Source organism: Phascolarctos cinereus, unplaced genomic scaffold (assembly GCF_003287225.1).
Source record: "Phascolarctos cinereus isolate Bilbo 61053 unplaced genomic scaffold, phaCin_HiC Scaffold_1;HRSCAF=81, whole genome shotgun sequence".
Classification (NCBI taxonomy): Eukaryota; Metazoa; Chordata; class Mammalia; order Diprotodontia; family Phascolarctidae; genus Phascolarctos; species Phascolarctos cinereus.
The window spans coordinates 237374906-237391361 of record NW_027555514.1 but is presented as its reverse complement, the minus strand read 5'-3'; the positions used below and the strand labels follow the sequence as shown (position 1 = coordinate 237391361).

General features: G+C 40.0%; 1 protein-coding gene across 5 annotated transcripts in view; it reads right to left on the bottom strand.

The window, feature by feature from the left end:
* The window catches only part of TMEM19 (transmembrane protein 19), a 37031-nt gene extending 22695 nt beyond the window's left edge, over nt 1–14336 (bottom strand). For 2 of the 5 annotated variants that reach the window (XR_002321054.2, XM_020968858.2), the window contains exons 1-3: nt 14246–14335; nt 13451–13601; nt 9112–9225 (exon numbers count right to left, since the gene is read on the bottom strand). Coding sequence is in view for 4 of the 5 variants with exons in the window: in XM_020968858.2 (XP_020824517.1) it covers nt 9112–9225; nt 13451–13601; nt 14246–14320 (340 nt within the window). In the remaining variant the exon portion in view is untranslated. Of the gene's footprint in view, nt 1–9111; nt 9226–13450; nt 13602–13875; nt 14173–14241 lie in introns of those variants that run through there. The other 3 variants (XM_020968864.2, XM_020968863.2, XM_020968861.2) reach the window with 3 other exon arrangements.
* Between the last annotated feature and the right edge of the window lie 2120 nt (nt 14337–16456).

Below are 16456 nucleotides of genomic sequence, written 5' to 3'. Positions count from 1 at the left end.
CATCAAAACAAAAAACAAAGATTTTGGCAACTGGTCCCATCATTTCCTGATAAAAAGAGGAAGAAGAAATGTAAGCAGTGTCAGATTTCATATTCTTGGGCTCAAAGATCACCACAGATGGTGGCTTCAACCATGAAATTAAAAGACACCTGCTCCTTGGAAAGAAAACTATGGCAAATCTGGACAGCATGCTAAAAAATACAGGTATCATTTTGCCAACAAGGGTCTATATAGTTAAAACTATGGTTTTTCCAGTAGCAACATACGGCTGTGAGAGTTGGATACTGAGGAAAGCGCCCACAGAACTGATGCTTTTTAACCGTGGTGCCGGAGAAGACTTTTGAGAGTCCCATGGACAGCAAGGAGATTTAAGTCAATACTTAAATCAATTCAGGCTATTCACTGGAAGGTCATGATGAAAAAAAATGGGACTCTTTGGAAAAGACCCTATGTTGGAAAAGACTAAAGGCAAAAGGTAAAGGGGATGAGAGAGAATGGGATGGATAGATAATGTCATGGAAATAATGAACATAAACTTGGATAGACCGGGAGAGATAGCAAAGGATAGAAGGGCCTGGTATGTTGTGGTCCATAGGGTCACAAAGGGTCGAATGCCCCTGAACAACATCTATCTGAAGTTTTGTGGGGAACTCTAGCAAGATAAAGAAGTTAGAGTTAATTTAGGCTTTATCGGAGCTGAGAACAAAATGCAGAGACTGGTTTTAAGAGTCAACTAAACAGCTGCAGGCTGTTGCAAATATCTTGGCTCCTTCTGACATCACTGGATTTGGTGAGAGAGGTGTTCAGATTCTATCTTTAAAAACAGGGAGAATCAGACCAAACAGTTGACACCTACTAGCCGTGTGACCCCGGGCAAGTCACTTAACCCCAACTGCCTAAAAAAAAAATGAGAAAACAACATGACTAATGTGGAAATATGATTATTATGATTGTACCTGTAAAACATATCAGATTGCTTGCTGTGTTGGGGAAGGGGGAGGGGAGGGAGGAAGGGAGATAAATTTGGAACTCAAATTCTTATAAAAGTGAATGTTGAAAACTATCTTTACATGTAATTGGAAAAAAATAAAATACTATTGAGTGGGAAAAAAATTGGTGAGAAGCCTTCATTGAGAAAGTGTTCCCCCTTTAAGACATTACTTGGTTTCTCATCAGCATGCTTCACCATCAACTTGCATTTATCTACGTCCTTCTTCCATAGCCTTTCTCATAATACTACTATGAATCCACATGACTTCACATTGTGAAACAAGCAGGGGATATGTGATTAGAGATTATTTTTCTATCGGAGGCATAAGTGGTACACTAGTTTAAAGCCTTAAAAATAATGAGGTCATGAAAGCCCAATGGAAAAGAGGCACAGAGGGTAAATTTTGCCTCCCAGGCAAGCAGCAAGAAAGCCTCAGATCAGATTTGTCTTAATTACTTCTTGTGTTATCTCTACATTGTGAATTACAAATCCAGCTGGGTGGCAGGGTGGCTCAGTAGGTGGGCATGGCTCTGCCATTTTAACTGATTATTGTTGCTAGTTAAGAGACTTAGCAAAGCCAGTAGATAAAGAAAGAGAGCAGGGAGAACTGAGTTCTAGTCCTACTTCTGACAAATTTGCTTTGTGACTCTGGACAAGTCTTTTCTCCCCTCAGTGATATAGGAAACTCTCTAAATCTACAAGTTGCTGAGAAAGTGCAAACTTGCGTTTATGGAGGGATTTTCCTCACCTGGGAGTTTCCTATTGCAAAGAAATCCCATAGCTAGTCCCTATCCCCTAGTCTTGCTAACTAGGTGCTAAGCCACACCACTTCTGAATGACTGCTTATTAAGGTTTTGTACCCTTTACATGTGGGAGCAAAGCCTCAGTCCACTCATGCTCGATTCACAGCTGTCTATGGTCAATCAGCTTCTATCCTAAACTTTAAGAGTTTACGAGTAGAGAGTTGGTTCTTGTCAATTAGACCCTATCATGTTATCCAAAGTCCTACCCTCTATTCCCTAGCAGGAGTGTCAATAGGAAAATTCAGTTAGCAAGCCAAAATTTGTCAAAACAAAATTTTGTTGTTCAGTCATTCAGTCGTGTTCGACTCTTCTGACCCCATGGACCACAGCACACCAGGGCCTTCTGTCCTCCACTATCTGGAGAAGTCTGTCCAGGTTCATGTTCATTGTTTCCATGACACCCTCTATCCATCTCATCCTCTGCCATTTCCTTCTCCTTCTGCCTTCAATCTTTCTCAACATCAGGGCCTTTTCCTTATCTTCTCATCATGTGGCCAAAGCATTTAAGCTTCAGCATTTGACCTAGTGAATAGCCTGAATTAATTTAAGTGTTCACTGGTTTGATCTCCTTGTTGTTCAAGGGACTCTCAAAAGTCTTCACCAGCACCACAATTCAAAAGCATCAATTCTATGGTGCTCAGCTTTCCTTATAGTCCAACTCTCATAGCCATACATCACTACTGGAAAAAACATAGCTTTGACTATACAGACCTTTGTTGGCAAAATGATGTTTTTGTTTTTCAGTATGCTGTCCATATTTGGCCGTAGCTTCTTTCCAAGGAGCAAGTGTCTTTTAATTTCATGGCTACATTGGCAGTGATCTTTGAGCCCAAGAATACCAAATCTGACACTGCTTCCATTTCTTCTTCCTCTATTTGCCAGGAAGTGACAGAACCAGTTGCCAAGATCTTAGTTTTTTTGATATGAAGCTTCAAGCCAGCTTTTATACCCTCCTCTTTCACCCTCATTAATCTAATTCGTCTTCTCCTTCTGCCATCAGAGTGGTATCATCTGCATATCTGAGATGGTTGATATTTCTCCCAGCAACCCTAATTCTAGCTTTTGATTCATGTAGCCTGGCATTTCATATGATGTACTTTGCAATTAAGTTAATAAATAAGGTGACAGTATACAACCTTGTAGTCCTCCTTTTCCAATCTTAAACCAATCAGTTCTTCCATGTTCAGTTCTAATTGTTGCTTCTTGTCCTGAATACAGCTTCCTCAGGGGACAAGTAAGATGATATGGTATATTCATCTCTTGGAGGACTTGCCACATTCTGCTGTGATCCACACAAAGGCTTTAGTGCAGTCAATGAAGCGGAAGTTGATGTTTGGTTTTTTTTTCCTGGAACTCCCTTATTTTCTCCACAATCCAGCAAATGTTGGCAATTTGGTCTCTAGCTCCTCTGCTTCTTCAAAAACCAGCCTGCTATTCTGGTAATTCTATCCACCGTACCACCTCCAAATAGTAACAGCTAACAGGTACATAGCCTTTTAAGACCTACAAAGTCTTTTACATACATTACACCATCCACCTTCACTAAAATCCTATGATGTGGTACTTCCAGAGTTTTGATCTGGGTGTGGCCAAGTCATTTAACCTCTGTATGCCGCAGTTTTCTCATTTGTAAAAGGATGAGGATAATATGTATGAGGATAATAACCTTGCAGAGTTGGTGTGAGAATCAAATGAGATGTTAGCTATTATTACTATTATTAGTCTTAATCCTAGGCAGTATTAGTCTTATTTTAAACTTGAAGAGACAAGGAAGTTAAGTTGTAGCTAATTTGTATCAGAGGCAGGATTCAAACCCGAGCCTCTACTGATTTCCATCCCAGGCCTCTTTAGCACACTGTGCTAAAATGGAGGAGGATGTACAGGTAATGCTGGAATTTCAACCTCCACACCTCCTGTCTACCTCCTCTCTGCAATGTGGGGTGGGGATGAAATTCGACAGGATCTACCAGCTAGGTTATAACCGCATATCTGCAGATACCTGAAATGCTGCTGAATCTCAAGCCTTTATAAGCTATATGTCCTGTATTCCCTTCCAACCTACCCAACCACAACTTCAAATTGAAAGGAAGTGAATTTTTCCTGACATTCAACAGAGCCCAGCAATGTCAATCAGTGACTCACCACAGAAATCTAGAGCCCCAAGGACCAAGAGAAGTGAACAAGGAGAGAAAGGTGACATGTCACCAAATTGCTTCCCCAGCATACACATGGCTATTTAAACATGAAGGCTACAGACCAAGAATCAGGAGTTCCATTCTACCCAGGACTAAGTCCCTGACATAGAGCTCCATATAATGAAAAGACCTCAGTACTTTTGGATGCACAAATTGTTTCACTGAGTAAAAGGACCATGCACATAGAGAGAATACAAGCTTTCAGTCAAAAGAATCCAGCAGACAAAAACAGCAAGGGTGGAAGAATTAAATAAAGTTAAGAGGCATGTACCAGGCATGGGGTCAGCCAGGCAGGAAATGGAGGGCCACATGTGAGGAGTAGCAGTAACACTACATGAAAGAGAACGTAGAATGTATGGATGGTAGCAATGTATCAGAAGCCTCAAAAGGTAGGTTGGAGTCAAAATGGAAAGGAAAGGTTTTAATGACAATTTTTAAAAATTATAATAAACTTTATCAGTAATTGTTTTCCCATTAATTAACCTGCATGCATGATCAGGGTCATGTCCAGATGAAAACACTTTCAGAAGATCATTCTCATCATTTCCATGGTAAGTGATAGAAGAGGTATTAGTATCTGATTCCAGTTTTGTTTAAATATATAGAGATGAATTTCAGCTAAAGCCCTAATTACTGTAGCCCCTGAGATGTAGGATTTTAAGGCAGCCCAGAGTTTAAGACTCTAGACTATTTTGTTTTTTGGGGTCAGGGGGAAGGGGAAAAAGAAGGAAACCAGAACTAAAAAAAAAAAAGCTATAATACATATAAAGTACCAACATTTTTTTTCTATTGGAATTACTAAGGAAGTTCAAATCAAATTTTGAGAAGCCTCATGGAACCTTATTTCATAACTCCTATTATTTGGTATCTCTCTTGCTATGATGACTCAATTATATTTACTTTAAATTTAAAGAAATATCATGTAACCTTATTTCTTAACTCTTGCTCTACGACACCTCCCCTATGACTTAATATAGGGTGTCCCAAAAGTCTTGGTGTCACTTTAATCTATTAAATCTTTGTTTTGTGGTTGGATATTTCAGTCATGTCAGATTCTCCATGACCTCATTTGGGGTTTTCTTGGCAGATATACTACAGTAGTTTGCCATTTCCTTCTCTAGGTTATTTTACAAATGAGGAAACTGAGACAAACAGGGTAAAGTGACTTACTCAGGGTCACACAGCTAGTAAGTACCTGAGACTGGATTTGAACTCGGGAAGATGAGTCTTCCTGACTTCAGGCCTGGCACTCTATCCACCGTGCTACCTAGCTGTCCCCAAAACACAGATTTTTGTTATTGTTCAGTCATGTCCAACTCTCTGTGACTTCATCTGGTTTTTTTTGGCACAGATACCGGAGTGATTTGCCATTTCCTTCTCCAGCTCATTTTACAAAAGAGGAAACTGAGGCAAACAGAAGTTAAGTGATTTGCCCAGGATTACACAGCTAGTAAGTGTCTGAGACTGGATTTGAACTCAGGAATATGAGTCTTCCTGATCCCAAGCCCAGTGCACTATCCCCAGCATTAACTAGCATTTTGGAGAAAAGCCTCAGTCTACTCATGCTAGATTCACAGCTCTGTAAAGCTTATTATTTACTATTATTATTTATCAGCACTTTACTTATTTACTCATTTATTTATTAAAGCATAATAAATTTCTCCCTGAGAGGCAAGGTGGCCTACCAGATAGAAAGGCCCACTGTCTGTGTCAGTAAGATATGGAGTCTTGAGGGACCACTTACTGGCTGCGTGAGCCTGAGTAAGTTATTAACCTAAGGGTGCCTTGAGACACTCTTAAGTTGCAGATTTGGGTTGGTAAAGGGAATCCTCACACCAGGAGCTCCCTACCCCCCAGTGAAATCATAGGTTAGTAAATTTTTTAATGGAAATAAGAATTTAATCAAGTATTGTATAAAACTATTTTTTATTTCTTTTTTATTAGATAAAACTTTTTAAAAATTCTCCTTTATCAGATGAAACATACAGAAAATTAAGAGTTTTTGGCTACCATTATTCATTCATCTCACAGTAGAAAGAAATGCTTCCATTCTTTGAACTCAAAGTTAACAACTTCAAACAGTCTTCAAAAAGTCTCCAGGTTTGGAGATTCAACATCGGCATGATGTGAAATGAAGTAATGTCACTGCTGGGCTGAGAACTAGCGTGTCCTAGAACTTAGGAGACTTAGGTCTGAATTTATGGTCTGCAACTTTCTAACTACATGACTCTGTCACCAAGTCACTTAACTTCTGAGGTTCAATTTCCTCATCTGTAAAATAGGAATATCGATATTACCAAACAGAGCTGACGTGAACAGCAAGGTTTTTAAAGTGTTGTAATCTATTAGCTAACAAAAATGTTACAAAACACCTATTATGTGCCAGGCACTTTGCTAAGCACTCAGAACACAAAAGTAAGCTCTCGAGGAGCTTAAATTCTGCTGGGAAAGACATAGAGACAGAACGAGGATGCCTAGCACAAAAGTACAGAGATAAGAGACAGAATATCACATGTAGAACAACAAATAGGTCACTATGGCTGGAAGGTAGAATGCGTGGAGGCGAGACATGGGTAAGAAAACTGGAAAGGAGGGCAAGGGTGAGGCTGGAAAAAGAAGACAACAAAAAAACAAAAACGCCCTAAATGCCAAACAGAACAGTTCATATTCGGAGTTTATTGAGTAGAGGGTGTGATACAGTTAGTACTTTTTACAGGTGTGTGGAGGATAGACTGGGGTATTGAAATAGTCTAGACAAGAAAGAGTTGATCAGGACCAGAATTACGGCAGTGTCTGTGTGAGCAAGAGAAGGGATGTTACAGAGAAATAAATGAAGAGATCTGGCAGCTGATTCCACATTTGGGGTAAATGAGAATGGAAGACTCAGGGATGACACCAAGGTTGTGAACCTACTGGGCTAGAAAGATGGTAGTCCCTTCAACAGTAACAGGAAAGTTTGGAAGGGTGGGTTTGAGGGAAAAGACAGCGTATTCTATTTGGACATGCTGGGTTTGAGATACCTATAAACACCCAGTGTGAAATGTCCACCAAGTAGTTTGTGATAAGGGACTGTAAGATGCTACATTTAAAAAAAAAACAACATTTTTTTTTGCATAGTGGCGATTACAATCCTCAATCACTCACCTTAGATTGGGTTGTTACATTTCTCCCTACCTTCAGCTAGCTCAATTCCCTTTTATTTCTCATTCCAGGTTCTAAGGTAAATGAAAGAGAATGCTTTAATAATTCTACTGATTACTAAAATGGCAACATCTTTCTCATTAATCACTTACCTCTGAGCCCCTACCCCAGCTAATCTTATCATTATACTGAAGAAACTTCTTTTCTTCATAAGCATTTGTTTATCACTATATCAGCTCTCTAATCACCAAGTTTAAATGAACAAATGTTGGATATACTATAATAGTATAATAAATAAGAGACAAATAATTGTTTATAATATATCAGCTGTGAGAAAGATCACAGTAAGTCACCTTTAACCATCACTACAACTGCTTACTTCTCAATTCTGGAAACACAGCCCTACCACTTGGTTCTCTTCCAATACCAATTAAAGTCTTCTCAAAAATTTTCTTTAGGTCTCTTTGAAAGATAGGAATTAAATCCAGTTCTCTCAAGAAATAAGTTCTGTTACTTTTTCTTTGTTCTCTTTTCACCCATCATTTTAACAATCTCTCCAGAATCCTCACACTCCTCACAGAATAATAGTTAATGCTCCAAGATTCCATTCTCTCTTAAAGATACAGTACCAATATCTATAGTACCTGTATGAAGACTTGAAGAAAGTATTATACATTCTTAAAAAAAAAAAACCACAAAACTTGTTAGAAAAAGTATCATTCCTTTTCAATATCAGTATGGAACTATTAGACACAAGGGTAGAAGAGATAATTATTAAATGTTCATAGTACACGCTAGTGGTTGACTGTCAGTCATGTGTTGAAGGGGTACCGCAGGAAAAAGAGTCTTCCTCATTGCTTAACCTGAATGGTATTAAAATGAAGTGTCTTAGGAAGAAGGTAGCGATCTAGAGGTAGTCCATTATATTTTCTATGTATTCTGGATATTCCTGTTTATATTCTGTCTCTAATAGACTGTAAGCTCCCTGAAGGCAAGGACTGTTTCATTTTTTGCTTTAGGATAGAGCCCAGCATCTAGAAGGTGCTTGCTGACTGACTGCCACTGATAAACTTGATGCTGACAGTACTCAACATGTTTCCGAACAACTAGATAAGCATGTGACCACAGCCCCAGGCTGATATTTAGTTCAGATTTAAGGAAATCAGCCCAGACCACTAAGAATTCTTGTTGTCCAGTGGCTGCTCAGGATCTTCAAAAATCTACCCACATCACTTCTGATGGCTATTTCCAAGTTTCATACTTTCGGACTGTCCCTGGGCCTAAAACTTGGGAAGACTGCTCCCAATGCTATGAGCAAAAGGGCAATTATCCCAAATAAAAGACAAAAACTGTCAGATTCCTGAACATTCTCTCCTTGTTATCTACTGAAAAATCATTTGATTCAAAAGTCAAATTTGATACAATTCTTGAATCATAAATTAAGTCCCATGAGTCATTTTGATTATGGGAAAATAGCCATGTGAATAAATTATACATAAGTTTATAATTTAGAGTTTATGTGAAGTAGTGGATGCGTGGACTCCAAGTTAGAAGACAGGTCCAAATCCTACTTCTGACACTTATTATCTCTGGGACCCTGGGCATGTCACTTAGCCTCTATGTGACTCAAGTAAGACCCTAGGGGATTTATATATGCTATGTATTAGATAGGTTGGATCTGCCTTGGTAGAAGGAGTTTCCCATACTGAGGAAATCACAGATTCTTATATCTTCATGTAAGTTATTTTCAAAATCATCATTTCACATAATTAAAAGGCAAAAACTAGAATAATATAAAATCTAATGACATTTCCATATTGCACATTTGGTAAAACACCATATGTTAGTTTACAAAGATGCTGGCTAGAGATACTAATTTAGTTTAGAAAGAAGGATAGGTTTAAAATCATATAGCAAGCAGACATGAAAAGGCCAAATACTCACTCCACAGCTCATTTAAATGCTACAAGAAAATAAATACCTCCCAAGGCACCACTGTGGTCCAGACTCTTCTTTTTTAAGCCATTAAATGCAATCAAAACAGGAACTATCACAGAAAACAGCCATCGCCACGGAGAAACAGGGTGCAAGGAACCTGAAAAAAATCCAATTAATAGCAAAGATCTTGTTAAGCATGGTCAAAGTGACCAGACTCTGCAACGATCTCCAATATACCCATTAAAAGTTAGACATGGTTACTGGTTAGCTGACATGTGCATTTGCAGCCGGATAAACCTACAAATGGATCCTGTCCAAGTTTGCATTAAATAGCCCAAGCAGTTAGGTGGCTCAGTAGAACAGACTGATGGGCGTGGAGTCAGGAAGACCTGAGTTCAAATGTGGCCACTCACAACCCAGGTGACCCTGAGCAAGTCAATTAACCTACCTCAGTTTCCTTGGTGGTAAAATGGGAATAATAATGGCATCTATTTCCTAAGGTTGTTGTGAGGATCATTTGCACAGCACCTGGTACAGAGTAGGCACTTTATAAATGCTTGTACTTTTCTTTCCTCCAACCTCAACTTTCATGGCTGGTTTTGAATCAAAAGGGTCTTCAAATCTGCGGAAGACCCACCTGGCTACACAAATATCAGCCTACACATTGGTAGATTTCCCAACTTGACCACCAAGTTACAACGGCATAATGTATGTGTAAGAAGGAACCCTTTTATATGTCAAATAATTTCATGGATCTCCAATATGACAGCAATTATGGGACTACAGTTACTGTTATTATTATTCACCTTAGCATTTAACACAGTGCTTGGAATACAGTAGGCATTTAATAAATGCCTGCTGACTATAGTATCCACTGACTGATGAATTATTTTTAAAAGCTGACATAAATTCAGTAATGCTTTACAATTAATATTTAATCATACATTAAAAGCAGTAAGAATTATATGTACAAGACATTATGTACTCTGTCTGCAGGAGGTAAATTTGCTTATTTATAGACTTGAGAACCTCTGGTAATAATTCTGCACCACCCCTACCCTGAGGGTCCTAGACCCACAGGCTGGGAACCACTGACTGTGTGATCTGGGATAAGTCAAATAAACCTCTTAGTAGCCTAGGCAACTCCTTAAGAGTGTATGTTACAGAGATGTTGACTAACATTGGTGGTAGAAATTTTCTTAGCTGTAAGGGACCTGTACGCATTAAACCAAAGGTCCAGTTCCTATCTCTATATCTCAAAAGATCAAAGATATGCTCTTAGAATGTCAAAAAAACTATGTAAAATTACCTTCAGGATAAAAAGAAAAAGCCAAGTTAAGACTGTCCTCTTGAAAATGACCCATCTCCCCCCAAAAGAAACCCAACCCAAATTATAGAAAGACCCAATCTTTCTTTCTGAAATTCTTCTATGGTAAAAGTGAAAAATCAGATGAAGAATTAAAGTACTATAAATTATTCAAAAAGAAAGCCCTAAGTCAAAGTCACAAAACTATTTTGTAGTTCCCTGGTCTTTAAATCTCAACAGACTGTACACTAAGAATTTCAAAAGTTATATTAAATGAAACAATATTAGGCACCAAGCCCCTGTGAAGTTAATCCATTCATTTTTGGAATTCCTGCCCTGAGGCCCAGAAGCCTTGCTTCCAAACCAAGTGACTGTAAACCAGCCCACTTATGCTTCCTAATGCCTCCAAGACCAAATACAAAATGCTGGGTTTGGCATTCAGAGCCCTTCATAAAATAGCTCCCTAGCCTTAACACCACACTGCCCAACGTCTACTCTTAGATCCAGCAACACTGGCCTCCTAGTCTTGTTCCAGGAACAAGACACTTCCCATCTCTCAGCTTTGGGCATTTTCTTTGCCTGTCCCCAATGCTTAAAATACTCTCCCTCCTTCACTTGGAATACTGACTTTTCCAGCTTCCTTTAAGTCCCAGGAAACCTTTAAATTCCAATGCCTTCCTTCTGTTAATTATTTCCTATTTCTCCTGTACATAGCTTGTTTTGTATATATTTGTTTGCATGTTGTTTTCCCCTTAGATAGTAAGCTCCTTGAAGGTAGGGCCTTTTTTTCTATCCCCAGCACTTTTAGCCCACAGCCACAGTAGGTCCTTAATAAATGTTTATTTGACTGAAAATCAATACTACTAACAACTCAGAACTATTTTCAAAGGGCTATAAAACTGTGCATACCTTTTGACCCAGCAATACCACTTAGAGGGCTGTACCTATTTGTATAAAAATATTTATAGCAGCTCTTTTTGTGGTAGCAAAGAACTGGAAATTGAGGGGATGCCCATCAATTGGGGAATGGCTGAACAAGTTGTGGCATGTGATTGCAATGGAATTCTATTGTGCCATAAGAAATGATGAGCAGAATACTTTCAGAAAAACCTCGTTAGACTTACATGAACTGGTGCAAAGTGAAGTGAGCAGAACCAGGGGAACACTGTACACAGTAACAGCAATACTATATGATGATCAACTGTGAATGACTTAGCTAGTCTCAGCAATACAACGATCCAAGACAATTCTAAGGGACTTATGATGAAAAATGCTATCCACCTCTAGAAAAAGAACTGAAGGAGTCTGAATGCAGATTGAAGCATATTTTTTTCATTTTATTTAATTTTCTTGTTTTTTTTTCCTGCAAAGTGGCTAATATGGAAATGTTTTGCATGATTTCACACATATACCTGACATCACATTTCCTTCCTTCTCAATTGATGAGGGAGAGGTGGAAGGGAGAGACTTCAGAACTCAAAATTAAAAAAAAAAGTTAAAAATAAATAATTTTTTAAAAAGATCTGTTCAGTTGACTGACTACTCTATCAATCCATCATCCCTGTCTCCCCAGATTCAAACTCTTTCCTAGCACCCATTCCCCAATGTGTTGTTTTTCCCTAGTAGAATGAAAGCTGCCAGAGTGAAGAAATTGTTTCTTTGGGGGGGAGGGGTATTTGCATTGCTCAGCACAATGCCTAGTGCACAGTAAAAGACTTAATAAATGTCTTTTAATTTTCAAGAACCAGCTAAGTAGTAAAGTGGAGAGCCACTGAGTTAAAAAACATTTACCAATAGCCTATGAAGCCCCAAGTACTGCACTAAGATCTTGAGATACAAAGAAAGGCAAAAAAACAGTCCCAGCCCCTCATGAAGCTCACCATCTAATGAGGGAGACAACATACAAACAAACAACTATGACCATGACAGAGTGCTGAGCCTGGAGTCTTAAAAGACACAAATCCATCGTAAAACACTAACTGTGTGACCCCGGGCAAGTCACTTAACCCTGCTTGCCTCAGTTTCCTCATCAAGAAAATGAAAATTAAAAATAGCACCTACCTCCCAGTGTGGCTGGGAAGGTCAAATAAGATAATTTTTGTAAATTGCTTTACAAAGCTTAAAATACTAGATAAATATTAGCTATTGTTATTATTTCAATGCATTCATTTATGATATCTGACATACAATTTCATTTGAAATAGTTCCATTTTTAACTACTTGTGATGATTAAGAGAAGCAGCAAGGTGCAATAGATAAAGAGCCAGCCTTAAGGTTAGGAAGACCAGGGTTCGAGAACTACCTCTAAATTACTAGCTATGTGACCCCAGACAAGTCACTTAACCTACTATTGGACTTGAAGATTCTCCAAGACTTTAAGTGGTAGAATAGGAGCAGACTGGCCTTGGCAGAGGGAATTTACTCACAGATAACTCACCATACTAATGAAATCATGGTTCCGCTCCAAGAAAAAAAATTACAAAAGTATTCCAATTTATTTATGATCATGTTAGGAAATCTGCCATTTTTAGGCAGGCATTCCTGGAGTCAGAATGACCCTATCCAAGCTTGAAGACTGTTTAAGGCAGGGGGTTCTTAAGTTGGATATATTTCAGAGGGCTGGGGAACTTGAACTGGGAAAAAAAAATTTATCTTTATTTTCATTATCTTCGAATTGAAATTTAGCATTTCCTTCAATTATGAAGAGGCAACAAGATGTTATTCTGAGAAGGGGTCCAGAGGCTTCACAGGCCTGCTAAAGGAATCCACTACACACACACGTATCATATTTTTATACATACACACACACACACTCTCTCTCTCTCTGTGTTAAAACAGAACCCTTGATTTAGGATTATTTGAAGCCACCCATAGCCAAAAGGTAAGAAATGCAGTGAATATGCCTTTATTTTTCAAGTTAGTCGGCTGGATTAACTATACTGATAATTACGTAATCAGGAATTAAGAACAACCAACCTGTTAAAAGGCATACACTTGAAAAGATGGAGGGGTAGAAAAGGTGCCATTTTAATATAATTTAGAAGCTAAAGACGAGTAAACAAACCTTTATACTTACCATAATAGGTGCTTGCAGTCATAGACACAATCCAGAAAGATAAAGAAATGAAAAGAATGAGGCTCAGGATAATTATATTAGTCATCATTTTTATATATCCTTTGCATATATTGGCATCAAGATCTTTCATGGGATATAAGGAAGCGATCATCTGGGAAGGAAATAAATACACCGCCTTTTTGGAAAAAGTCAAGTAAAACATTCTTTTAAAGGCAAGCAAACAAACAAACAAACAAAAAATCCACCCCCGCACAAAACAAAAAGCCCCCAAATTGACAGTATCTCCTATGGAAGAGGGGGAAAAAAGAAGGCTGCTTCCAATCTGCAGCTGCAGCTGCTGTTAAGAATCGATTCTCAGATTGGAAACGCAGCAGAGTCCAGGAGGAAAACGCGGCCATTGAGGCAGAGAAGGCGAGGGCTCTAACCTGCCCATTCTTGTCCTCTGGCCGCCCAAGGCAAGGAGGTGAGGGTTCCCCCACCCCTCCCAAGGAAAGGAGGCAGGGGCGTCTCTTCCAGCCAACCAGACCGGGCTGGGGAAGGAGGCAGGGGGTGCGCCCTGGGGCCCCCTCTTGCCGCAACCTCGGAGGAGGCTTCTTCCCACGCCCCCAGCCCCAGGCGGGGACAGATGGGAGGGGGACCCAGAGCCCCAGCCAGCCGCGCTGCAGGTCTCCAAGGGCATGCGCTCTGCGGGGGACACCTGGGACCCCCAGCTGCGGGGCAGCTGCGTCCAGCTGTCCCCACCCCCCCCCACCCCCCACCCCCCCCACCACCGACCGGCCGGCGCCGCTCACCTACAGGAAGGCCCTTTGCTGCATCGGGAAGAAGGAGAGCAGGCTCCGCCTGCTCCCCGGCTCGGCCCTCCCAGCGCATGCTCCGAGCCGAGCAAATCAGGCAACGGGAAAGGCTCTGGGCTCACGTGGGCGGTCAGGGAAGCGAGCCGAGGTCAAGGACAAGGCCACGGGAGTGGGGGCTGCGTCGGGGTCTCCAGCTTCGCTGCGCGGTCTGTCTGCAGCACCCGCGTCCTTGGCTGCAGCATGCAAGCCTTCTCGTGTGGGTGGGATTATAAATTTAGCATTGGAAGCGACCTTGGAGGTCATGGAGACAAAAATCTGTATTTTTACAGAGGGGGAAACTGAGGCCCAGAGAGGTGGGAAAGAATAATAATAATAACAACAACAACAACACCTATTTAGCACTTACTATGTGCCAGGCACTGGCTAAAGCCATGCTGCTTTACAATTATCTCATTCGATGTCCCCCACAACAACCTTGGGTGATAGGTGCAATTATTTTCCCCATTTTACAGATGAGGAAACTGAGGTTCAGTGACTTGCCAAGGATCACCCAGCTACTGAGGCTGGATTAGAACTCAGGACTTACTGATTCAAGTCTGATTCCCTATCCACTGTACCAACTAGTGACGACCTACCCAAGGTTGCAGAGGATGTTGGTAACTGTTTAATAATGGGCTCTCCAAATTAAGAAAAAAAAGTACGGGGACCCATAATTTTATCTGCGCTATTAACGTTTTCTCCATTACATTAAGTCTAGACATCAGCAAAACAATAAAGTCAAACCCTTTTTTGTAGTTTTTGCAGATTCCGAGATGAAACTGTAAGCAAAGTGACTTGCTTGGCGATCACACCATGATCCATGTGGCTACTAAGCGCCTGGCACTGTGCTCAGTCTTGGAGATTCAAAACGGGTTGGGGGGGGGGAGCAGAGGCAAAAGATAGTCCCTGCCCCAAAGGAACTTGCATTCTAGTCCAGCATCGAAGGCTATGCAAAGTGTATGTACTTAGATCCACAAAATTTTTTTGTGTATGAGACCAATGATTTCTTTGGTATAGGGAACTCGAGTCCAGGAAAACTCCTACCAGCCAACATCTGTACCCATTAATTTTAGAGAGCTGCCTGGTATGTTGAGTGGTTAAGTCGTTTGCCCAGGGTCTCACAGCCAGTATATATCAGAGGCAGTATGCAGACACAGGTCTTCCTGACTTCCAGGCCTTCTCTTAATTCACCAGGCTGGGGAAGTGTTTATTTTGCATTTACAAAATAAACACAAGGGGAAGGAGGGAAGAGGGAAGACATCAGTACTGGGAAGGGTGTTCAGGGAAGAATTAAGTAAGTATCTGGATAAATATGAATCTAGTTCTTTCTGATTCCAAGGCCAACAAACAAATTTATTATGCTGTGTTGTAAAAATTGTGCTAGGTTGGTTGGTTTGTTTGTTTTAGCATGTAGATTGTGGAATCAAGCTTTCCTTATCACATTACTTTATCTGGTTTGTTTATTGGGAGAGGCACTGTGGTGTAGTGGATAGAAAGTTGGTTTCAGTACAAAAGACTTGAGTTTTGTCCCACCTTTGACACACTGTGACTGCCTAACTCACAACCTCAGTGACCTCAGTAAAATTCTAAGTTGAAGAGTATTTCCTAACCTGTATTCATAGAAATTTCCGCTTAAGTTGTTCCCTACATCTACAGCTAGGTGGTGCAGTCCAGCTTTTGAGTCATGAAGAGCTGAGTTCAAATTTGACCTCAGACCCTTACTGGCTGTGTGATCCTAAGCAAGTCACTTAACCCTGTTTGCCTCAGTTTCCTCATCTGTAAAATGAGGATGATAATAATAGCACCTATCTCACAGAGTTGTTGTCAGAATCGAATGAGATAATTATAAAGTGCTTAGTGAAGTACCTGGCATTTAGTAAGCACTATATGAATATTAGCTATTATTATTATTGTAAAATTTCAGTTCTTTCTCTGCCAAAGTGACATTTAAGTGAGTTGAGAATATTTGTCAAAACTCTTAAGTTTGTACTCAATTCTCTTTAATGATGAGTCCTTCAAGTCTCAGCTGAAGTTCTACTTTCTGCAAGAGGCCTTTTCCAGTTCTCCTTATTCTCAGTGCCTGCCCTCTGAGACTATTACAATTTATACTGTACACATGTATCTCATTTGTACGTAGTTTGCATGTTGTTTCCTGGAATTAGACTGTGAACTC